The 26018-nt window shown below is 36.8% G+C and overlaps 1 protein-coding gene across 3 annotated transcripts in view; it reads right to left on the bottom strand.

Annotated features, from left to right (window-relative positions):
* The window catches only part of LOC128213505 (tetraspanin-18-like), an 83980-nt gene that overhangs the window by 12719 nt on the left and 45243 nt on the right, over nucleotides 1-26018 (bottom strand). Inside the window, exons 1-3 of one of the 3 annotated variants that reach the window (XM_052919267.1) lie at nucleotides 23063-23608; nucleotides 20010-20365; nucleotides 1027-1170 (exon numbers count right to left, since the gene is read on the bottom strand). In XM_052919267.1, coding sequence (XP_052775227.1) covers nucleotides 1027-1170; nucleotides 20010-20144 — 279 coding nt within the window. In that variant the 5' untranslated portion in view covers nucleotides 20145-20365; nucleotides 23063-23608. Of the gene's footprint in view, nucleotides 1-1026; nucleotides 1171-11025; nucleotides 11727-20009; nucleotides 20366-23062; nucleotides 23609-26018 lie in introns of those variants that run through there. The other 2 variants (XM_052919265.1, XM_052919266.1) reach the window with 2 other exon arrangements.

Here is a 26018-nt window from a genome sequence, read left to right as displayed (position 1 = left end):
ATAGGTCGGACAATATGCAGATGGGTCGTGCAATATACAAATAGGTCGGACACTATGCAGATAGGTCAGACAATATGTAGATATGTCTGACAATATGCAGGTATATCGGATGTTATGCAGATGAGTCGGGCAATATGCAGATGAATCGTGGTAATGTGTAGATGAGTCAGACAATGCGCATATGTGTCGGACAATGCAGATAGGTTGAAAATATGCAGATGTTTTTACTTTCGCAAATATATCAGGCTAACAGGTCGGTTTAATTTTAGATGATTGTAAGGGCAATGTATATATAGGTCAGGTTATATCTGGATTCATTTTATAGATGGGTTTAACAATATGAACGTTGATAAGTCGGTCAATATGTAGACCATAGGGCAACAGTTTTAGGGGAAAAAACGTGAACTGATAAGTTAAACATTTATATATCTCAAAATAAAATTTAATTTAAAAAAAAAACTTGCTAGGTTATCTGCGCAACTCCTAACATATTCACAATAAAATAGCAATCTTTAAACACATTTGCCTTTTGTTTGTTGTTTTCTTTTCTCTTAAAACGCCTTTTATCTGATTTTACAGTGCTTTAATTCAAATCAGGCCTTTGGACTTTTAAAATAGGTCAGTTTCCTAAATTTCTTACGCAAACAGTAATTCGATATGCCCTTAAGCCGACACTAATACACAATCTCTGTACAATCTAAAATCTGGGCGAGGAAAACAGTACAGTGGTTTAACTTTCTGCTTCATCTAGTTTTCAACCCGAGCCAAGCGACAATCTTGATGTTTAGTTCTTTGTTCATAGCTGCTTTAGTGGTGGTGGTGGTGGTGGTGGTGGCGGCGGTGGTGGTGAGTATGATGAGTGAGATGATGCTGCTGATGATGATGAAGATGCTGATGCTGATGCTGATGATGATAGAAGGAGAAGGAGGATAACAAAGACAACGACAACGACGATAATGATAATGATTATGTTATTGGTATTGCTGTTGCTGTTGATGCTAATAATTATGATCTATAATCACTCACCAGGACGATGATATTGTAGCAATGCACGGTTGTCCTAAGGCACGAGAAGCAGGCGTCCTCTGGCTGGCTCCGGATGGACATGGACCGCACGGCGCTCTTCGGATAGCGCGGGAAACCATCGTCCATGTGTTTACGGTTCAACGGCTGGAGAAAGAAGACCATGTACGGTAAAAACATGGCTGACAGAGAAGCTATGGTGTTTTATCATCGATCTGACTAAAATGTATCGCTCTAGGTGGCAAGTTCGACCAGCGATGATAAACACTATTTTGTTTGCTTATATTTAAGCATATATTTATATACTGCAGTGTTTTTCCACCTTTTGGTGAGTGGGACCAGGGATCTTAACATGAGAGAAGCGACTAAATGCCTAAGATTGATTTTAGCAGTATTTTTTTTAAAAAGCAAAGCCCCCTTTACGATCATAGATTTGAAGATTTTTGAGAGAATGAGACTGCATTTACTTTTTTAGCCTAATTTTGAGTTTTAAGTCCATTTTTTGTGTTTACTGTTTGCGGTTGTGAACTGGGCCGAATTCAACACTGTATAGATATAATACTAGAAAATTTTCTACTCGAAACAGCCACCAATGTTTATCAACTGATCAATGATAATAACTCTTTTGAAACACAGTCTATATGTGTGACACATTAAACATAACAATATTCATTTTGCATATAAATGCCACTAGGAATGATTGATGTTCATGTACTAAACATACTGTAAAGAACAGGACCATTTTCGGACCTTACAATAATTTGTCGCACCAGAACCATTAGTTTAATAACCACCTTCTCAAAAGATAATGGCCAATTGATTAACACATGCATGAGAGATGCAGGCAGACCAATCAACTCATAGACTAACATAAATTTATTTATTGCTGTCCATGTTATAGCAATAATGTTTTCTAGGTATCAAATTGCTAATATGGCAATCCGACCTCTATATATAGGTCCCCCACTATGTCAACAGTTAGGCGATGCTCGAATATATGAAATGACATCCACGTTATTATAGTTTTCCTCATTTATCAAGAAACGTGACCCTCCGCCAGAATACCCAAATCATCTTGTTCTTAGAAGTATTGACAGAAAATGAACATTGATAGGGACATAAATAAACATTAGCTTAATATAATACACGGTTGTCAAGGTTACGCATTCGAAGGACATGTAATTGCTGGTTAAGTTGATTTAATGGTGCTTTAAGACGTCTTGTGGCAAAAAGGAAAGTATAACCAGACCGTTCAGATACATGCATAAACTTTCCATCACTTGTGTGTGTATGTGTGTGTGGGGGGGGGGGGGGGGGGGGAGGAGGGAAATAAGTATAGCTGTCTAGTCTGTTTCTGGTATTGATGTGATATTGACCATATCTCGTATACAATTAAAAGTACAAAACAAGAATAGTAATTTTTCACCCAAAAATGGTCTGCCAAGATCCACGGTTTATTTTCTAATTATACAGCATTCTAGCAGGATCGTTTCTGCTTAAATATACATTATTTCCAAGTTTTCCCAATAGAAACCCCAGCGGGGCGAAAAATTGGTCATTTCCAGTCATCTATTATTAAGCAATGGAACCAGATACAATTTCCTTCTTTATTATCTGCAAAACTCGTTAAAACACGTTGACTGGCCTCAGGGATCGTATATTACCAAACGGCATTTTACTCTCTGACGTTTACTGTAAATAGCAGGTGTAAGCTGGCCTATGGCAGATGAAACTGTGCGGTCCCTAAACGATTAGTACGTTAAATACGGAAACATACATGAATATTTCAACACCTCATAAAGGTCATTTGACTAATGACGGAAAACAATAATTATTATTTTAATTAAAAAGGTCGAAGATTATTTATATACTGTGCAAATTACTGAGACTGTAATCTTTGCAACAGAAATGTAATTTAAGATGAATACCACTTTTAAAAATAGGCAGATAATGACAACTTCTAGGTAAAACATCAACGTTCATCTTTGTGTATGCAATTAAACATTTAACAAAAGAGCTAACAATGCCACTTAAACCAGTGACGTCACGTTTAAAGGATAACAAGGCTATTAATCATACAATTTTACAAATGAAGAATTCTTTTTGCAAATAAGCAACATTAATGTGAACCTCTCATCGGTTTTCTTGGGGGTTTTAAGCACCCATATTTAGTAATTAAGGAAGTTTAATGAAGATTTAGCCCCTGTTAGAAGGATAGTTCTTAAGAACAGGAATCGTGATTTAGCTCTCCCCTGTTACGACCATAACGTCGGAGAACAAGGGGCTTGTCCATTAAAACATCTTGTTGGTTGTCAAACAAACCTAGTCCTCTTGAAATATGGAGAGATAGCGTCTGAAAGGCCTCTTAGAAACATCACAAACATTTAGGAGAGAGATTAAGTATAAGCCATTGGCTTACTCCTAAATCCTTGTGTCATGTTTGTAAAAATGTTCTAAAATTAAATGAATAACCGCTGTTTAGAGACATACAATTTCAATAAAACAACAAAAAATGTTTCACATGTGCACTGAATCAATAAAAGAATCCATACGAACGCAGTGTTTGCATCCCTAAGAAGCAGTATAATTCGTTATGGCGTCATTTTCAGATTGGCTTTCAGAGAATGTGTTTTTATTGGTTGATTTTTAAATCGATGGGGTCATAGTCTTCAACACTAATGTATACCGTAGAGAAAACTCGACATTCCTATCTAACTCTTTCTGTAATTACATGTATACGTGGGAGATACCTTATGCGAATCATCTAAGCTAAAATTATGTCAGGTCGTATACCAAGTATAGAATGAAAGGTTCCCTATGATTTTTCAGCTGTACGTTCTACCTTCATGTTAGACAACTTACGGGTCTCTGGTAAATAAATATGTGATTATATAGTTTTCATTCAATGAATGTGTACTCTGGGGGTTCAAGGGACACCCAATACGTCCCAAGCAGCCTGAAAATTGAGCCAGGGACTCGGATATTCTGCATCAGGAGAGTATACTTATACCACTGATTTTAATGAATATCGATCATTCGATTTCGATTTCGAATTCCACACACACATTTCGGACACCTGGGGTCTTACCTTAAGACTGGGGGCTTCCCGAGTCTAAAAACATGAAACGGCAGAGGAGGTTTTGGCATAAAACTGTAAATACGCAATTTTGAGCAAAATAGGTTTGTTAATCTCCGTATCTTACATGCAGATAGCAACTGATGTCAATCGATATTATATTAGATATTAAAGCATCGTTCACTGACAGAGATTATTGCCGTATGATGGAGTTTCACTCAGAAAAGAGCATAGCCAATTCATTCTGTTCAAATATTGTCAATTCATTAAATGATATCTCCTTTATTTGTGTATTTCATTAATACGTTGATCACCATTTGTCTGTTTATACAGTGAATCACAAATTCATCATTCGTTTCTATTGTTTGTTGGACGTCGTAATGCAGTATATGGTCCGAGTCCGTAGAACAATATTAACCACAATAAGCTATAGCTTTGTTGAGTGTATTAGGTCAATATCCACCGGGTTTTCTCAGCTCTGGAACCCCAGAGGACCTGGATGCACACAGTTAGTTGTTCTGAAACGGGCTTTGATCAAGCCAGAGTAATTCTTTAGCACCGAGCAAGCCCCCGGGACCCCTGAGAGAGCCTTTCTAATAAACACACGTTCAATAACCATTTATTCTGGTTAAATAATGATTTTTGTGCATGCAAGAATGCCTGGATATGTGTAGGCAAGAAAGTGGCTGGAACAAATGTTCTGTTTGTACATTGAAACAGATATTCAAGATAGTAACCTGCGTTTGTAAGGCCACAATTAATATAGTTTGTTTGGGCTTACTCGACCCATACTTTAAGGGGTGGACAGTAGGTAGTTTTCTTTGCATTTTATGCCACCCCTTAAAGTTGTATTCTCACAGATTGACAGTTTTAGTATTTGTTTTAACTTTTGTCTCAGAATAAGTGAGTTTTGCATCAATGCCTTCAATCCTGTCATATAAAATAACCCACAATAGGACAGATCTCAACTGTCTGGAAAACCGCCATTTTCACTGAAGGCTTTAGGAACATTTTCAGCCATAAAACATCAACTTTTCGATCAGAAATATGAAAAACTGCATTGTGATTTTTTGTTAACAGTCTCTGATCACGGTTTCCATACATTTGCACAAAACTTGGCTGATTCCGAGGCATAAATATAATAAAACTGTCAAAACTGTCAATCTATAAGAGTGCAGCTTTAATTCTGTTATAAAAATGGAAACAACAATATGCCCACGGAGAAGCTTAAAAAAATGTTTAGGTGGCGGGTAGTTTACGTCTGGTTGAGCCAAATAACCTATTCATCTATTGAGAACATGATGATAAAGAAACAACAACATATATAAACGTATGTACCTTCGTTGTTTTGTCATTTAACTTAAAGCTGTTCTCTCACAGACTGACCGTTTTTACAACTTCTGTTTTATATTTTGCCTTCAAATGAGCCAATTTTGAAACGAATGACGCAAGACTGCTGACAAAAGATCAGATCGCAGTATTTCATATTCGAAAACTGATTATTATCGTCATGAATGCTTTAAGAAAATGAAATTTTCGGCAGTTTTCCAAACAATTGAGACCTGTTCTATAGTGAGTTATCTTATATGCCTGCATTGAAGGCACTGATACCCAAATCAGCTGATTCTGAGACAAAAAAAAAGGAAAAGGGTGAAAACTGTCAATTTGTGAACGTGCATCTTTAAAAGCGAAAAAAGAGTCAATGACATTTTCATTGTAACACCAAGATCGATACAGGCAAGTGATTGGTATTAGAAAAACAATCCAGTCTTGTCTCATTACCCAACAAATAGTTTCTCCATCTCGTGGTCATCGCTATCAGATTGTTTCTGTATTAGGACAGTTCGCTAGCAAATCTTCTTAACCAAATAACAAGCAGTGTTTTGTTATCTCAATTGGCTTTATAAAAACAATCCGTTAATGTGAAAAGAGCATCTGAACAATAAAGGATAAAACTTGATCACGAAACAGACAACAGGTCAATAAAACATGGGTACCTAAGGAAATATGTTACTTTTTGTTGATTAGTTTAACTACCTCAGAGGTTGTAATACGGTTTCAGGGGTTTGCAAAACATTACCATCTATGAAAAAATTAAAAAAGTTAAGTTAGCTACAATGTCGAATCCAATAAAATTTGTATCACGATCATTATAGGAAGCCATCAGCAATGTTAACATCTGACCAATCCGAGCCTCGTTCTGGGTATTCAATGCTTTATTCATGATGTTAATATTAAGAATGGCCTATAACGCGGTATATAAACCTGCTTCGTGCAGAGGGGCTATTTCTATTGAAGCGTATGAATACACTTTGTCCGCCATATTGTAATGGCGGCTAATGGCGGATTGTCACGAACGTGCATGCATCGGTACGATTCTCAGACATTGACTAAATAGACGCCAACATGAGAAAAACACATCAAACTATCAGAGAGGCTAACAATGACTGATGATCGTGGATTATATGTCAGTCTGGAGAGAATTGATCAATTCCTTATGCCTCCTTAATAGCGACCGTTTAATTTTTGTTGAACATTAACTTAACACCGTTTTGTCGTTATTTGTTTCGCCATGAAAGGAAAGATGCGCCTAATGTTGTCTATATTATCTGTGTAGCATTTCCTTTAAAATGTCAGATCATTGAACGCTATTGCAGAACCCCGTATGGATTGACAATGAAAACATCGTCCCTAGCCCAGACGAGCAAAGAAATATTCTTCCATTGAACTGTCACGAGAAATTTCAAACTTTTTATTTTGTGATTTAAGCTAAAAGAATCTTAAAATATTTGCCCGGACGTTCATTTTTATTTTCTATGGAAAGAATTAGTTTTAAGTGTATAATATCAATGAATGTTTTCAAATTATTTCGTTCGTTATCAGCATTACGCTAAAACCGGCGTGTCAAAATGTTTGCCCGGACGTTCAATGATACGCCGAAAGATTTAAAGATATACTGTTACTCCCCAAAACGATTTACGACAATTTAGACAATTGTTTAAACATACCAAAAAGGATGAATAGATGAAAATAGAATGGTTCTTATGAAGGATACTGAGTGTTATTTGAAAGAAATGTGCAGAAAACACGGTATTTCTACCATATGAGACTTTAGTAAATCACAGTAAATCTTCAAGCACTCACCAATCATTTAATATTTTTGCGTTTTCAGCCATTAAATACACGTTTACAATCTTGTTATCAGTAATTAACATTTTCCATAAATGCGTAGTTAAAGGTTTATCGCTCAAATTTTATGTTTGTTTTAAATGTGTATGTATTGATTTTGAATAAGAGTGTCACTTTAAAAAAAGAATACCAAAAGCCCGATTCGGTTCATTTGTTATGTGGGTGAACACATGTTGCGTATAAATCATCTAAATTCATCAACCAAATCGCATCGACGGGGGTGGGGAAGCGAAAATGTAATATCTACTCCTTTATTCAAAGTTACATAGATCCTTTTAGCTATCACCCTTCGGAAAGTTCATGGTTGTATTGAAACTGTATATGATGGGCTATCTTTCTATAAACAACTAGGCCTGAACTCAGGACATCGTTGACCGTGTAATGTTTAGTGATCATGGACGGTCATCACTGGACAACGAGGTCATTTCAAGCCCTCAGCGACATTTATGATCCATGTCACCAATAATAATTGCTATCTCCGTGTTCTACTTCAATACTGAATATTGTGTTTGCATGTCGTTTGCTTCAAGTTTTCAGGGTGATGAATCACGTGCCTCAATGGGGTTCTCACATTGGTCAACACGGATCACAACCGATGTAAACAAACAATAATTATGTTTTGACAGATATATAAACAATTCTTAGCCTATTAAAGACTATGGTGTTTTCTGCTTCTACACGTGCGACTTATTGTAGATTTGCTTGTATTTTAGTGATGTAATTCTTGGCCAAACTTTCGTCTTGACGGAATTTTATAGAACGATGCAACGCTGGAATTTTGTCCAAGGATTGCATCATTTACATACAAACAAATCTAAGATATTAAAAACCTTACATAGATTCAAATTGCTTTTCCTGTTATAACCAAACATACATTGAAATTGCTTTATGTAACAACCCTTCAGACACTAACTATCTATTAAAGGTGCACACAGGACAAAATTCACACAGCCTCCTAGGAGGGATTTGATTTATAACAGGAGCAGTATTTTTTAGCAGTATTACTGCTTTTAAAAATCACTCCTATGTACATTTATGTAAGCATATTGCCCCTAGAATGCTTGATGGCACTGCAATATGGTGTTCTAAATAGTTCTTCAACCTGTACAACTCTTCTTTCGTTTTACACTCAACATTATCAATAATGGCAACCAAATTAAGATTGGACATATCTCTGTCCTCACACGGTTCAGGTGGATGACATTCCTCTGTAGGTTACTCTCCTTGGTAGAGGACAAGTTTTATCTTCATTAAACAAACTTATCTTCAGACATCCCCACTATCATTTACGTAATATATTTAAAATCATCGACATGTTTTGTCACTGAAATACAGGTGGAATGCTGTTTAAAACTTATTTGGAGACACCATGCCGTTCGGCGTCTTAGAAGTGCATCCATGTGATGGATATTTATCTTGAAGTGCTGTTTTAGCCAAACTATGATGCTCAGGTTTAGGAATTTGTCGTCTTAATACAAGAAAAAGAATGCCTTATTCATTTAAGTTAAATTGTACTTTTACTCCCGTATTCTAATATTTAAAAGTAAATGCAAATACCCTCATTTCTCATAACCAATGTAAATAAAGAGTGCATCACTCGACAGCCATATTGCATGTTTCAGTCAACACTTAAAGTGACACTCGTATTTAAAATCAATATAACAAACATAAAATTTGAGTGATTAACCTTTAACTGCTCACTAAATAATGCATATATGGAAAATATCCATAACTGACATCAAGATTGTAACCGCGTATTTAATTGCTGAAAACGCACAAAAAATAAATGACTGGTGGGTCTTGAAAGATTTAGTGAAATCAACGCTCGTCTCATAAGGTAGAAAAACCGAGTTTTATGTCGTTTCTTTCAAATTAAAGACGGTATCTTTCATAGGAACCATTGTTTTCGATATTAATTCATCCCTTTTCGGTAAATTAAAACAATTGTATTAATTGTGGAACTGCTTATTTAGGAGTAAGAGTGCATCTTTAATTTTCATTCCATCTACTTTGCCTAATCAGGCGGAGGATATCAATTCAACGAATTTGCTTGTTATATTGTTTCAACTAATGTTTTGTACTGCATACATCTTTACTAACTTACAGAACATTCAAGCTTATCATTCAGCTACACACGATTGCCTTCTCGCACAAAACAATAGAACTCAAACCAAAATAATTATAGTCGAACCCCGTTGCCTCGAACTCGCTTGTCTCGATTTCCTTGTGGCTTGAACTGGATATAAAGGACCGAGTTCTCTATATAGATACTGCAGGTAAGCATTCCCGCTTGGCTCGAATTCCTCGAGGCTCGATGCATTTACGCCGGTCCTGAGAGTTCGAGCCAACGGGGTTCGACTGTATATATGCCCTGGTTTGTGGACCAATTTACATTGAGTTTTATCTAAATGTTCGTGTGTTTATATCCCATCCAACGCCTGGTCGCTAATTATAAAAGCATTGTGTTTATTATTGCTAAAAGTGAATGTTATTCTCAAAAGCTAATTATTTTTGATGAGATTCAAACCAGCAAGGAAAGGTCTGTTGCGACGTTTCGTCAGGAGCTTTTCCAACTGAGCAATCAATGATCAGATACAAATGTTTTATTGACGAAATTTACCCGGAAGCAGAGATTGACAAAGAAATGTGTACTCCATTCTCATTGGTCCACAACTATAACTTATTGTATACAGTTAAGTTAATAACATTACATTTTGTACAGAACATTGGTGATACGCAATGGGGTCTATTATGAAATAGTCGAAGTTCAACAAAAATGGTTACATTTTACATAATGGATATCAGTAGAATATTTATAAACAGCATAGAACACGAAACATTTGAAATGTAAATCTTCACAAACTATAATCACTTATAAATTTTAACATGTGAAAAGCTTATTTTCACAAGTAGCTCTGGGCTAAAACAAGGGATATAATTTGTAATGTTAATTTTATGGAAGTATAACCTTGGAGTGACCCGGAGGTTTTGCGCGAGGATATACAACTGTCAACCAGGTGAACAAAGCATATTTATCTTCATGTCTAGTGGTGACAGGTAGTACCGTACAACTTGTGTATATATTCATAAACATGTATATAATAAGGTTAATTAAAAGGCTTTCATTTAATGAAGTAGATAAAACTTTCATCTCAAACATTGTTCATTTTATTTCTGCACACATAATGATTTCAAGATTAAATACAAATATAAAGGACTTTAAGCTACTTCAGTATCACTTCCAAAATAGAATGATCCACCATTTTTAAGAGATCGCGTTCATTAATCAATCAATCAATCAATCAAAAAGCACGCAAGCAAGCAGTCATTCAATCAATCAATTAATTTATTAATCAAGCCAGCCAGCCAGCCAGCCAGCCAGCCAGCCAGCCAGCCAGCCAGCCAGCCAGCCAGCCAGCCAGCCAGCCAGCCAGCCAGCCAGCCAGCCAGCCAGCCAGCCAGCCAGCCAGCCAGCCAGTCAGTCAGTCAGTCAGTCAGTCAGTCAGTCAGTCAAGCAAGCAAGCACGCAAACAGTCAAGCAAGCACGCAAACAGTCAAACAATCAATCAATCAATCAATCATAATTCAATCAATCATTCAATCAATTAAGCAAGCAAACAGTCAATCAATCAATCAACCAATTATCAAAAGACAAATAAATCAATAAATGAAAACACACTTCAAACAAAACTAGCAAACAACATCATTATATTTTCGTGTATTAAATAAATATTCACCTTAAAATCATTCCCATTTGAATGCTCTAATCTTCCATTTGGAATCAACATGCTTTCCTTGGACGGATGTTTGATCAATATGCCATTCGGTACTGACCGCCTGCCAACCGATTCTGGTTGCCTAAAGTGAACATTTGGCATGATGTCCATTTCGCGCATTTCAGAATTATGGATGTTATCATTCGACAATGAATTATGGAAGTTTTTATCCCGCACAAAAGTTTGGAAGTTGTCATTGGCTTCACGATTGTTAGTTCCTTCCATCAGAGGCGCTGACGGATTAAGACAGCTTGGCTTATACATTTTTTAAACTGATATAAGTCGAAACTCGATTGTCTTGGATTTAGTTATACATTTGTTGTATTTCGGTTATATCGAATGTTCGTTATCTCGAAGTATTTACCGAGGTCCAAAACACTTCGACATAGCATGTTTTGACTTTTCTTCAATCCTTGTAAAACAGTCACTTTCATGTAGTTGTGCCAATTCACACAGTTGTCCATATTTTTCCATTCAACTGTATAGAAATTAAGGTAAAACTTCTAGAGGGAAAATGGTTCCACTTTCACTTCTTAACAGAAATAGTTGAACCGGTTTTTACACAAATTTAGAAACAAATCACACTAGACTATCACACTACACCAAGCTTATCGAACTATTCTTTTAAAATATTGAATTTGATATTTTATTTACGAGTATATATACCCAGGATAAAGGTTTTGTTAAAAGAATATTTGTCATTGTTATGCTCTATACGACTATATTTACATGGAACCTAATTGTTTATGTCAAAGCCCTTTATGTTATTGTTTCATCTTAAGATAAGATAAGATTAGATTAAAACAATATTTGGATCATCCGCTGTGGAATTATGTTCTTTTCAATAGCTTATTATCATCGGGAATTGTTATGTTCATGATAAAAACTTTAAAGAACCTTAAACATGGCAGTTAATAAACGCATACACATAATAAAGTTGTTATGCAACATGAAAATGAACTTAGACATCAAACTTAACGATGTTAAGCCACGTTTTGTGAAACTTGAATGGTTCTTGAAGCCCCCATTAAATGTTGGCTGAAGAGGTTTGAACGGTCATTTATGAGCAGCTTACGATCCACTTACCTTTCTCCAAAGGCTGTGTATTAACAAAACCAAAATAAGCAATAGATTTTAAGTGAACTCCATCGGCAAAACTCTCACATTAGGGCATAAGTTTGAGCTTTCACATTAGGGCATAAGTTTGAGCCCTCACAAGAGTACATAAGTTTGAGCTCTCACAAGAGTACATAAGTTTGAGCTCTCACAAGAGAACATTAGTTTGAGCTCTCACAAAAAGTCATAAGTTTGAGCTCTCACAAAATGTCTTAAGTTTGAGCCCTCACAAGAGTACATAAGTCTGAGCTCTCACATGAGTATATAAGTAAGAGCTCTACCAAGATGGCATATGTCTGAGCTCTCATAGGAAGACATAAAAGGGCATAAGTTTGAGATCTTTCAGGAAGACATAATTTCAAGCTCTCTTAAAAAGTTTGAGCTCTCTCAAAGGGCATAAGTTTATGCTCTTACAAGAGGACATGAGTGCGAGCTCTCACAAGAGGGCATAAGTTACAGCTCTTTCTCATGCGGACATAAGTTTGAGCCCTCACAAGAGGACATAAGTTTGAGCTCTCACAAGAAGAAGTAAGTTTCATCTCTCACAAGAAGAAGTAAGTTTCATCTCTCACAAGAGGACATAAGTTTGAGCTCTCACAAGAAGAAGTAAGTTTCATCTCTCACAAGAAGAAGTAAGTTTCATCTCTCACAAGAGGACATAAGTTTGAGCTCTCACAAGAGGACATAAGTTTGAGCTCACACAAGAAGAAGTAAGTTTGATCTCTCACAAGAAAAAATAAGTTTCATCTCTCACAAGAGGGCATAAGTTGGATCCCTCACAAGAGGACATAAGTTTGAGCTCTCACAAGAGGACATAAGTTTGAGCATTCACAAGAGGACATAAGTTTGAGCTCTCACAAGAGGACATAAGTTTGAGCCCTCACAAGAGGACATAAATTTGAGCCCTCACAAGACGACATAAGTTTGAGCTCTCACAAGAGGACATAAGTTTGAGCCCTCACAAGAGGACATAGGTTTGAGCCCTCACAAGAGGACATAAGTTTGAGCTCTCACAAGAGGACATAAGTTTGAGCTCTCACAAGAGGACATAAATTTGAGCCCTTACAAGAGGACATAAATTTGAGCCTTCACAAGAGGGCATAAGTTTGAGCCCTCACAAGAGGACATAAGTTTGAGCCCTCACAAGAGGACATAAGTTTGAGCTCTCACAAGAGGACATAAGTTTGAGCTCTCACAAGAGGACATAAATTTGAGCCCTTACAAGAGGACATAAATTTGAGCCTTCACAAGAGGGCATAAGTTTGAGCTCTCACAAGAGGACATAAGTTTGAGCCCTCACAAGAGGACATAAGTTTGAACTCTCACAAGAGAACATTAGTTTGAGCTCTCACAAGAGGACATAAGTTTGAGCTCTCACAAGAGGACATAAGTTTGAGCCCTCACAAGAGGACATAAGTTTGAGCTCTCACAAGAGGACATAGGTTTGAGCCCTCACAAGAGGACATAAGTTTGTGCCTTCACAAGAGGACATAAGTTTGAGCTCTCACAAGAGGACATAAGTTTGAGCCCTCACAAGAGGACATAAGTTTGAGCTCTCACAAGAGAACATTAGTTTGAGCTCTCACAAGAGGACATAAGTTTGAGCCTTCACAAGAGGACATAAGTTTGAGCCCTTACAAGAGGACATAAGTTTGAGCCTTCACAAGAGGACATAAGTTTGAGCCCTCACAAGAGGACATAAGTTTGAGCTCTCACAAGAGGACATAAGTTTGAGCTCTCACAAGAGGACATAAGTTTGAGCCTTCACAAGAGGACATAAGTTTGAGCCCTCACAAGAGGACATAAGTTTGAGCTCTCACAAGAGGACATAAGTTTGAGCCCTCACAAGAGGACATAAGTTTGAGCCTTCACAAGAGGACATAAGTTTGAGCTCTCACAAGAGGACATAAGTTTGAGCCCTCACGAAAGGAAATAAGTTTGAGCCCTCACAAGAGGACATAAGTTTGAGCCTTCACAAGAGGACATAAGTTTGAGCCCTCACAAGAGGACATAAGTTTGAGCCCTCACAAGAGGACATAAGTTTGAGCCCTCACAAGAGGACATAAGTTTGAGCTCTCACAAGAGGACATAAGTTTGAGCTCTCACAAGAGGACATAAGTTTGAGCCTTCACAAGAGGACATAAGTTTGAGCTCTCACAAGAGGACATAAGTTTGAGCCTTCACAAGAGGACATAAGTTTGAGCTCTCACAAGAGGACATAAGTTTGAGCTCTCACAAGAGGACATAAGTTTGAGCTCTCACAAGAGGACATAAGTTTGAGCTCTCACAAGAGGACATAAGTTTGAGCTAACACAAGAGGACATAAGTTTGAGCTCTCACAAGAGGACATAAGTTTGAGCTCTCACAAGAGGACATAAGTTTGAGCCCTCACAAGAGGAAATAAGTTTGAGCCCTCACAAGAGGACATAAGTTTGAGCCCTCACAAGAGGACATAAGTTTGAGCTCTCACAAGAGGACACAAGTTTGAGCCCTCACAAGAGGACATAAGTTTGAGCTCTCACAAGAGGACACAAGTTTGAGCCCTCACAAGAGGACATAAGTTTGAGCCTTCACAAGAGGACATAAGTTTGAGCCCTCACAAGAGGGCATAAGATTGAGCCTTCACAAGAGGACATAAGTTTGAGCCTGCACAAGAGGACATAAGTTTGAGCTCTCACAAGAGGACATAAGTTTGAGCCCTCACAAGAGGACATAAGTTTGAGCTCTCACAAGAGGACATAAGTTTGAGCCCTCACAAGAGGACATAAATTTGAGCTCTCACAAGAAGACATAAGTTTGAGCTCTCACAAGAGGACATAAGTTTGAGCTCTCACAAGAGGACATAAGTTTGAGCCCTCACAAGAGGACATAAGTTTGAGCCTTCACAAGAGGACATAAGTTTGAGCTCTCACAAGAGGGCATAAGATTGAGCCTTCACAAGAGGACATAAGTTTGAGCCTTCACAAGAGGACATAAGTTTGAGCTCTCACAAGAGGACATAAGTTTGAGCCCTCACAAGAGGACATAAGTTTGAGCTCTCACAAGAGGACATAAGTTTGAGCCCTCACAAGAGGACATAAATTTGAGCTCTCACAAGAGGACATAAGTTTGAGCCCTCACAAGAGGACATAAGTTTGAGCTCTCACAAGAGGACATAAGTTTGAGCCCTCACAAGAGGACATAAGTTTGAGCTCTCACAAGAGGACATAAGTTTGAGCCCTCACAAGAGGACATAAGTTTGAGCCCTCACAAGAGGAAATAAGTTTGAGCCCTCACAAGAGGACATAAGTTTGAGCTCTCACAAGAGGACATAAGTTTGAGCTCTCACAAGAGGACATAAGTTTGAGCCCTCACAAGAGGACATAAGTTTGAGCCTTCACAAGAGGACATAAGTTTGAGCTCTCACAAGAGGGCATAAGATTGAGCCTTCACAAGAGGACATAAGTTTGAGCCTTCACAAGAGGACATAAGTTTGAGCTCTCACAAGAGGACATAAGTTTGAGCCCTCACAAGAGGACATAAGTTTGAGCTCTCACAAGAGGACATAAGTTTGAGCCCTCACAAGAGGACATAAATTTGAGCTCTCACAAGAGGACATAAGTTTGAGCCCTCACAAGAGGACATAAGTTTGAGCTCTCACAAGAGGACATAAGTTTGAGCCCTCACAAGAGGACATAAGTTTGAGCTCTCACAAGAGGACATAAGTTTGAGCCCTCACAAGAGGACATAAGTTTGAGCCCTCACAAGAGGAAATAAGTTTGAGCCCTCACAAGAGGACATAAGTTTGAGCTCTCACAAGAGGACATAAGTTTGAGCCCTCACAAGAGGACATAAGTTTGAGCCTTCACAAGAGGACATAAGTTTGAGCTCTCACAAGAGGACATAAGTTTGAGCCTTCACAAGAGGACATTAGTTTGAGCCTTCACAAGAGGACATAAGTTTGAGCTCTCACAAGAGGACATAAGTTTGAGCCCTCACAAGAGGACATAAGTTTGAGCCTTCACAAGAGGACATAGTTTTTGAGCCTTCACAAGAGGACATAAGTTTGAGCCCTCACAAGAGGATATAATTTCGAGCTTTCACAATATAACATAAGTTTGATCTCTCACAAGAAGACGTAAGTTTGAGCTCTCACAAGAAGACGTAAGGTCGAATACTAACAGTGACACTTTTTCATGGACACTTATAATAATAATAGACACCAGTACTGGTTTCTACCAAGGAAACGAATTCAAGCTATTCAGCATTCGTCAAAATTGAGTTTTAAGAGTCTTTTGAACAAACAAACTGACGTAATACTTCTTTTTCTCTGACGTTGTTTAAGTTGCCTGTATTCATAACAGTGACATAACTTTAAAACTGAAGTCGTAAAAGTGAAGTGTCGATCATTGTTGAAACTGCGTGTCTCGCAGACGATTTCCTGCTTCACAATCGCCGAACAACTAGCAGATCCATGTTGAAGGCAAAAAAACAGACACCAATATCCGTCCCTTGCGTGACACTAAAACGATTCTTTTAACTCTAAGAAACAAAATTAACCGAAAGAAAACAACGACGCAAGTAACGGTTTCTTGACAAAAGTGCCAAAAACGAAGTAAAATTCGAATAAAAATGACAGATTAGCTCCTAAGGGAACTCGCTAAATAGCAAAAATAAACGAGTTTGAAAATTTCATTTCCAATTTCTTGATTTAGATTCCCTGGCACGCGGCCTTCTGTGGCACGCAGCTTCTTGACTGGAAGTTAATTTGATCATTCTGAGAAAATGTGTTTAAATGAATTACAGAAAGACCATTTCATTTAAAACACTAAATAGTTTGCTTTCATTTTGTTTCAAATTATCAACTTTTTTATTATTACAATCATTAATGTAAGCCTTTGAATGATGTTCTATATATACAATTTTAGATAAATAAAATAACTTTAATTAAAATTCATTAGTTCTAGAAAAACATTTATTGCAATTATTAAACTATCGAATTTAGAGATGAAAAGACATGGGGGTAATAAATGGCTATATTTTCTGCATTTCAGGTCTGGAAATCGCTTACAACTATTGTTGCAAATAATTAATGTGCCATTAGACAGAAAACATAACATCTATGGATGATAATATTAGCCACTAATACTCCCAGATGCCAGAGAAAGACGGAGTATTACAAACAATAGATAACATACTCTTATATTTGTTTATCTACCACGTCAATTAATAATTCTGGGAGAGGATTGAAACAATGCACATGTACACTAAACGTTACAACTTACAACCGATACCAGAATATCACGTGACCGAAACCAGAATATCACGTGACGGATACCAGAATATCACGTGACGTTCTATGATTTCTTTGACTTGATACAGATGCCATTTTGATTGACAGAGCGCAAGACAGTTCCAACTCCATATATCAAACAAGCATGTGTTAGTCTGTCTTTAACTTAACGTTCCTTTCGAAGGATTTAGAAGCACTCTCAAGGGTCTACCTTGGGACGCAATTGCTTTGAAGCAGACACAATTCTTTTCACAATTGTGATCTACAGTCAGACAAATGCATCATGTCTTTAAAAATGTAAAAGACAATTGATTAAATTGAGGTGTCTGAGACTTTTCTGGCATATACACAGCTGGTCCGTTTTTTCTTCCATTGAATCGAGGAGCCAACGAAACGATGTTTACTTTTGAATCATTTAACAAAATATATGAAACAAGAACGTTAATGTCACAATGATCTTTTATACTATAATACTCTTGAAATACAATCATAAACCTAGGGTTCTCACGTCCTCTTATTTGACAGTTCATTGTGACTACGCGCTTTAAGACTCACAATTCTTAGGCATTTAACATTGGAAGTCACAAATCGTCGACAACTAACATAGGAAGTCACAAATCGTCGACAACTAACATTGGAAGTCACAAATCGTCGACAACTAACATTGGAAGTCACAAATCGACGACAACTAACATTTGGACTCACAAATCGTCGACAACTAACATTGGAAGTCATAAATCGTCGACAACTAACATTGGAAGTCACAAATCGTCGACAACTAACATTGGGACTCACAAATCGTCGACAACTAACACTGGAAGTCACAAATCGTCGACGACTAACATTTGGACTCATAAATCGTCGACAACTAACATTGGAAGTCACAAATCATCGACAACTAACATTGGAAGTCACAAATCTTCGACAACTAACATTGGAAGTCACAAATCGTCGACAACTAGCATTGCAAATCGCAAATCGTCGACAACTAATATTGGAACTCACAAATCGTCGACAGCTAACATTGGGACTTACAAATCGTCGACAACTAACATAGGAAGTCACAAATCGTCGACAACTAAATTTGGAAATCACAAATCGTCGACAACTAACATTGGAAGTCACAAATCGTCGACAACTAGCATTGCAAATCGCAAATCGTCGACAACTAATATTGGAACTCACAAATCGTCGACAGCTAACATTGGGACTTACAAATCGTCGACAACTAACATAGGAAGTCACAAATCGTCGACAACTAAATTTGGAAATCACAAATCGTCGACAACTAGCATTTGGACCTATAAATCGTCGACAACTAACATTGGAAGTCACTAATCGTCGACAGCTAACATTGGGACTCACAAATCGTCGACAACTAACTTTGGAAGTCACAAATAGTCGACAACTAGCATTTGGACCCACAAATCGTCGACAAATAATATTGAAACTCACAAATCGTCGATAACTACCAATGGGACTCACAAATCGTCGACAACTTCCATTGGAAGTCAAAAATCGTCGACAACTAACATTTGGACTCACAAATCGTCGACAACTACCATTGGAACTCACAAATCGTCGACAACTAACATTGGGACTCACAAATCGTCGACAACTTACAATAGGACTCAAAAATCGTAAACAGTTTACCTATTCGCAGCCTGTTAGACTGGACGCGTGTACAGGTTCAAAACTTTGCATTACACTTATCGGATTAAAGTGAGAAACACTTAATTAAGAACCATTTTCATATAAATATAAGTAAATTTAAGTTCGTACATGTTCGTTAAAAATTGCCAGAATATATTTGTAAATGTGCAACTGTATATGGAATGTAATGTATGTAATTCTGTGTTAGTTCTAGTTATGCAGGAAGTTTCTGAACTCTGGAATCACCCTGTGTACCATGTCTCGGATGCTCTGGCCTGCGTCCTTCGGGATTTCTCAGTGACACCCAAGACAAACAATTGGAACAATATTGCTATAATTATCAGTTACCAATCAATAGGAAGTCATGCTAGTGTATTCGTCTATCTTCTAAGTGATCAGACTTAGATCATAATCGATTATGTAAAAAAACAGTACTCTAGTCAATGCCAATGGAACTAATTTGTTCTGTACTGGCGGTAATAAAATGTAAATAATACATCTAAAGTATCTGATTAATTAACAATAGGATTCTTGTTATCTTATTCATAAATACTATGGCTGGAGGCAAAATGGCCATCATGTGTACTGAAATCTACCACTGTTATACGTATGTTTCAGCAATTAGCTATGTGTCTATTAATTGTGGTCATATTTAATTGCTTGTATGGCAAGATGTAAATAAGGAAGATTCTTGTCAGGTTTAATCTTGTATAATACGAGAAAACAATGAAAATTTTACATATGCCATGTCAGCGAAAACCTAAAGAAACCAGCAACAGATTTCCAAGACGTTCTAAACCTAGTGTGAGTATAACACCGGTCATCATAAAGCACCCATCTAACTTTTAATTACTTAGTACAATGAAGCCAAATACTAGAATGCTCCAAGAACTTCGGTTCTTACCGTTAGGGAACTGTCTCTGCTGAACTGTCGGCCTCGTTTTGGTTTTGGTGGGGGTTTTGGCGCCTTTTTCTTAGGAATGTCTTTCTTACTTTCGGAGTCCTTTTCCTCCAAAAAAGAGGCTCCAGGTCCAGCCATTTTGTCGTTTGGTAAGTTTCTTATGGTACTTTTAGTTGGTACCTCACAAGACGATAAGTATTTTTAATCAACTGTGACTATATAAACAACGTTTCACAATCACTCGTACTTTTTGTTATCACTGTATATTAGAAAACACTGGGTTTGTAATCCATTGCTTACAGACGTTCAACTAGTTTCCAATATTTCACAATAACGTCACCAAAGAGGATGATATTTCCCTGTTTACAGAAAAAAAGACAAAATATATAAATGCCATAAGTCTTCGGTCCTGACGAAAATTAAATAAAGCAGATGCATAGATGTCAACTTTTGGGAACGAACAGGGCCATGTCATGAAATAAACATCACTTTGTACACCTTTATGTCATGTCATAACTTAAACACAAACCAAAAATAGACATCAAGGACCCGATTATCCGCGTTTGACCACCTGCATAATTCTAAGCGGAAGTGTCATTTCCGAGCAATTAGGCCAACCAAAATGCTGTTGGTTCCACGTGCCTTTTTATCTACACTGCATGTTTCTTAAAAAAGTTCATAATTCAGACATTTTTATTGAATTATTTTAAATACTTTTTTTCTTTTCTTTGATGAATTATTTATTTTCAACGATTGTTTTTAAACGACTAAAGTATGTCATTGTCCTTATTTGCTCTTGCATAGGGTTGAAAAATTTATTCAAATCTGCAGAAAGCGATAATTAGATTTAACATAATATTATTTCATAGACGCGTAATCTAATCATATGGACAGAAGTCTATTCACCTTAAATTAATGTGTTCTTCAATAAAATATTTCAATTTCAATAGATTGTTGAGTTTTTGTGCAAATATTTGCTCAAACCGTACTAGACTGTGTCTGATAGTATTAAGCTCAGCTAATTGATCTTTTTCTATAAATAATAGGAAATAAGGCATATTCAAATAGCGAGACTATCATGAAGATTATTAATTGTACGATTTTTTTTCGCAGCCAGCTAACCAGAAAGATTTTTTTCACAACTGCTGTCTTTCAAATTTCTGCACGTGGAGTGCACGTTCGGAAACAAAACATAAAACGAATGTAGATTTTAATATGTAATAGTTAGGACTAAATAATTAAGAAGGCAGAGCGCGTGGAAAGAGCGAGCACTTCTTGTTCAGTAGAATTTGACAGATTTGTTTCCAAATTACTTAGATTATAACGTATTCTCATCAGGAGGGGAACCAAATTTATGACGTCAAGTCTGTTAAGTTGTTATTTTAGGTTATATAATCTTAGAGAGTGTTAAATAAATACTGTCAACGATATCCTTACATGGTAAGAGGTTCTTTTACAGTGAAACAGTAGCGTTAGTGGTGCACCTTAAAGAATCCTACCCACAAATATGTGAAATTTGGATGCCTTGAAACCTGATAGGAGTTTGGTATTATTTGAAAGGTTTTGTGTGAAGAAAAAAATAAGATATATTATCATAACAAACAGAGCGTATAATATTTTTTTAAGATAGCTAAAACAATCATTTTTCGTCCGATTTTAGTTCAAATAAAATGAACAAAATGAAATTATTGTATGCATAACATTGTATTGGTCATTTATTTTACATATCAGCAAGCAATATTGTATACCCTACAAATGACACCAAAATTATATACGATCACAATTGAGCGCATTTGAACGTTAAGGTTGATGGAGGTATCGGAGAGCTAGCTTATTTGTGGGTGGGACTCCTTATAATGGCCAGCAAGCTGTCGCCTACGAAAAGTAGCACACATGGCGACAAAATATGTATCAATTGATCAACAATGAAAGTACTTTAGAATCAATGAAGCCAGGGGACTTGAAGCCATCCTGAGAAATATAGGTTTGCATTGGCTCGAATGCCTCGATAGAATGGCCCGACCCAGTTTTGGAGGCCCCTGAGGATGGGATTTTGATCATGTTGAATTCTTATTCCCAAGTCATCACGCGGTAACCAGAGACCAACCTACCCACTGCAAACATATATATTTAACGTTGACCCTAAGATTAAATAATAACAATTTGTAGATAAATCATATATGAGGGTCATTCAAAAAATACGAAGACACTTAACATTATCACATAGTGGTAATAATGATATTTATACATATAACCAAAATCATCTTTTCGCTTATTGATCAAACTTTCTTATTTAAGCTGCACTCTCACAGATTGATCCTTTTGACAACTTTTTTCATTTTTGTCTTGGAATAAGCCAGTTTTTGCGAACTGCATGGAAACCAGTTATTTAAGACTGCTTACAAAATATTAGATCACAGACTTTTGTATTTTAGTTCAAAAATTGATGTATGCATTTTTTAAGCCATTAAACATTAATTTTCGAACGAAAATATGAAAATCTGCAATCTGATCTTTTGCCAGCAATCTTTTATTATTGGTTTGCAGATATTTATGCAAAAAGTTGCTCTTTCCAAGACAAAAAATAAGAAAGTTGTAAAAATGGTATATCTGTGAGAGTGCGGCTTTAAGATGGCCAAACGCTTTAAGGACTGAATGAGTGCTCTGTTAATAGGTAGATTAGTGACTAAGAAACGATCTAAACATGTCATAAACAGGTGTACAAAGATAATGTTATAAATCATATTGAAGATTGTTTCGGAAATGTATCTGTATTATAATTTTAAAAATTTGGTTTACGTTTCAAACTGTGTTTGCTTGCTATACTTAAATCTTTAGTATATACCGATGCATTATGCATGCATACACTTAATGTAATTTATAAAATTTCTCCGTTTAAACCGTATGTATTTAAGAAAGCCAGATATTTTACCAATATACATAATTTAAGTTTTGGATTAAAGAGGGAGACACTGGCTGATCATGTCCCTTTAAAAGGAGTAAGATTTCTTTAACAGTTGAAAGAAACAAATATAATAGCAAATCATAAAACTTACTTTTGTAATTAAAATCACAAGTATAAATATATATGTATAATCACTGGTATTCACGTATTCCTTTATCACTGGAATGTTTTTGAATAGCAGTAATGACTCTTATAATACTGGACAATAGAACCATCGGTGACGTCGTTTAATGATGAAGCCAATCTTCCACTGACTCTCTCAGATCGAATATCAAATGCACAAATAACACGCTGATCAAAGCCTAAATTCAAAACAGCTTAATAAATCATTTTCTAGACTAACACTTTCACTACAACGCATTTGAGATGTATATAGAAGCACACAGTAACTTTAAACTCCGAATTTGAAATTATAAACAACACAAAGATTTAACTCTCTAAATAATCCCAAGGAATTTTGTAAATTGTATGGTGTGTCGAAATTGTGGTCCCTACCCTATAAGGTGTAGTAAACTCTATTTTGAAATCTTAACCGCACACAAATATGTACTAATCCGATATAGTACTAACACCGTGGCTGTAAATGAAAGCTATTTTCATTTGGTATAGGTCACCGAAGGTATAGAACGTGCCTCGTTTTGAGTCACTAGCTCGGCAGGTATTTGTAATGAGTGAAAACTTACCTTTACTTTATCTATACCTAAAGTGGTTCAATGTTTACTGATGGTTAAGTTTACGCTTCAAGATATTGATTAAACTTAAATTTTAAGTTATGGTAAGTTATTAATATGGATGAAAAGAATAATTATACAGCTATCTTTAACCAAAAATGAATTTAATACTGAATATCATAAAAAATATATTTTTTCTTTTAAATTGTATTGCATCTTAATGCATATTCAGATACGCATATTATATGTTTTGTACCGTTTGAAGTAAATAATATCAACATAAAAAAGCATTTTATACCTTAAGTCACGTTCCTTATTTGCGCGCAGTCTGCATTATTTGAGCTGTTCTTTGTTGAAAAAAATCAACATCAAAAAAGCATGACAACATGATTTTGCTGGGAAACAATTCGAAATTAAGCAATCAATACCCCCCATTTTTTTAGAAATTAAAGGCAAAACAATTTGCAAAGAGCGTTATGTCGTATAATGATGCCGACACTTTTTGTACATGGAGAAGTTTCAACGTTAATTGCGTACTTTTTACAGCCCTGCATCTTGAAGAGAGATTGTGAGAAAAACTCGGAGATTGAAATCTAGAAAACACGTCCCCACTTCCGAGGTCCGAACTCGTGACAGGAACATGGCAGTCTGAATTACTCGCGCGCTCGGTTTAATGATCAAAACATTGCCGGGAAGCAGAAAGATAAATTAGTTTCCCCTATAGCTGGGATAAATAAAGACTCTTAAACTGAGATTTCCAGAGTTTAATGTTTCAATTACAAATGCCCATGTGCTCTTGGACGATTTTCCATGTTTAGTTACTGATTAAAAAAAGTTCACGCTTGTCATATACGCGTATTTAAAGAATCGCTCTATTATCTACCTTCCTTACTGCTTTACAAGACCAGTGTAGTTACCTCCCCTGCAAACGGGAAAACACACTCGAGTAATTAAGTCATAACTCCGACGGGGTACAATTCAATTACCCCAAGATAGCACGAAAATGACTTTTGTGCCAATATAATGATTGATTTGTAATGAATCCGTCCGATTACTCGATTCGTCTTTGGTCCTAAACAAATACTATCTTTTTCCACAACATGACAGATGGATGACTTTTGTCCTTTATTGGACCTTGATCGGTATTTGGATAAGCGCATAAGGCGGTTTTGACCGAATACAAAGAAAAACAATGTACTGCATCGGATATTAATACATGAAGAACAACAGGAAAAATATCCACCATATCGCTAGCGGTAATTTCAATAAAATAATTGTTGCTCCGTATGATTTAGTGAAGATACTAAGGTTGGTTTAAAATTCAAGACTCAGTTACATGGGGCCGATTGTTCAGAACTTTGTTAAAGTTAACAACTTGATAAACGACAATGTTGTTGACTTTTAAACGTGAAATAATTGGTGAAATTCTCGACGTATATTTTAAAAAAAACACGTACAGCTGAAGCAGTTCTCTCAATTCTTGTTACAAATACTGCAGATCACAAGTGTATCCATTAAACTTCCAGAGCATTTAAGAATACAAAGTTAACAACGATGACGTTAACAACGTTGTTAACTTTAAGAAAGCTTAGAACAATCGGCCCATTAAGTTCGCACACGTTTATTACAGCCCGTGGGTGGAGACAGCTGTATGGAGACGTGGGTGGAGACAGCTGTATGGAGACGTGGGTGGAGACAGCTGTATGGAGACGTGGGTGGAGACAGCTGTATGGAGACGTGGGTGGAGACAGCTGTATGGAGACGTGGGTGGAGACAGCTGTATGGAGACGTGGGTGGAGACAGCTGTATGGAGACGTGGGTGGAGACAGCTGTATGGAGACGTGGGTGGAGACAGCTGTATGGATACGTGGGTGGAGACAGCTGTATGGAGACGTGGGTGGAGACAGCTGTATGGAGATTTGCTTATCACTCGAGTCCGTTTCATAAACTGAAAACCAGTATGGGTGTTCTTGTTTGAGTGGGAAAAGAAACGTGCCCCGGGTAATGTTCCATTCCAAGATCTAGGGGCCGGGGGAGCAAGGGGCGGGGGTAGCGGCGGACACCGTTTCCCCTTGATTACAACCACGTTCAACTCAAAACACGCCCTGCCACAAGTGTTCGAGTATTTACAGCCAACTGTAGACAAAAATCGGTAAATGGCCATATTTGTCAGTTCAATGTTTAAGTTCATTTATGTTCAAAATTCCTTCGTCCACAACATAAATGCTCAATTCGCACGAAGTAGTCTAGGGTGATTTAAACCCGTGTAAACCCGCCCACAGCCATTAACCAAACTCCTAAATCTGATCATATATATTCCACCGTTACATCAAGCATCGGATCTGTAATGTTTATTATGTGTAAAATCCATTTTGT

This window comes from Mya arenaria, chromosome 13 (assembly GCF_026914265.1).
Source record: "Mya arenaria isolate MELC-2E11 chromosome 13, ASM2691426v1".
In the NCBI taxonomy this organism is placed as follows: domain Eukaryota; kingdom Metazoa; phylum Mollusca; class Bivalvia; order Myida; family Myidae; genus Mya; species Mya arenaria.
Note: the sequence above shows the minus strand (reverse complement) of the source record. Positions and strands in the feature narration are given on the sequence as shown.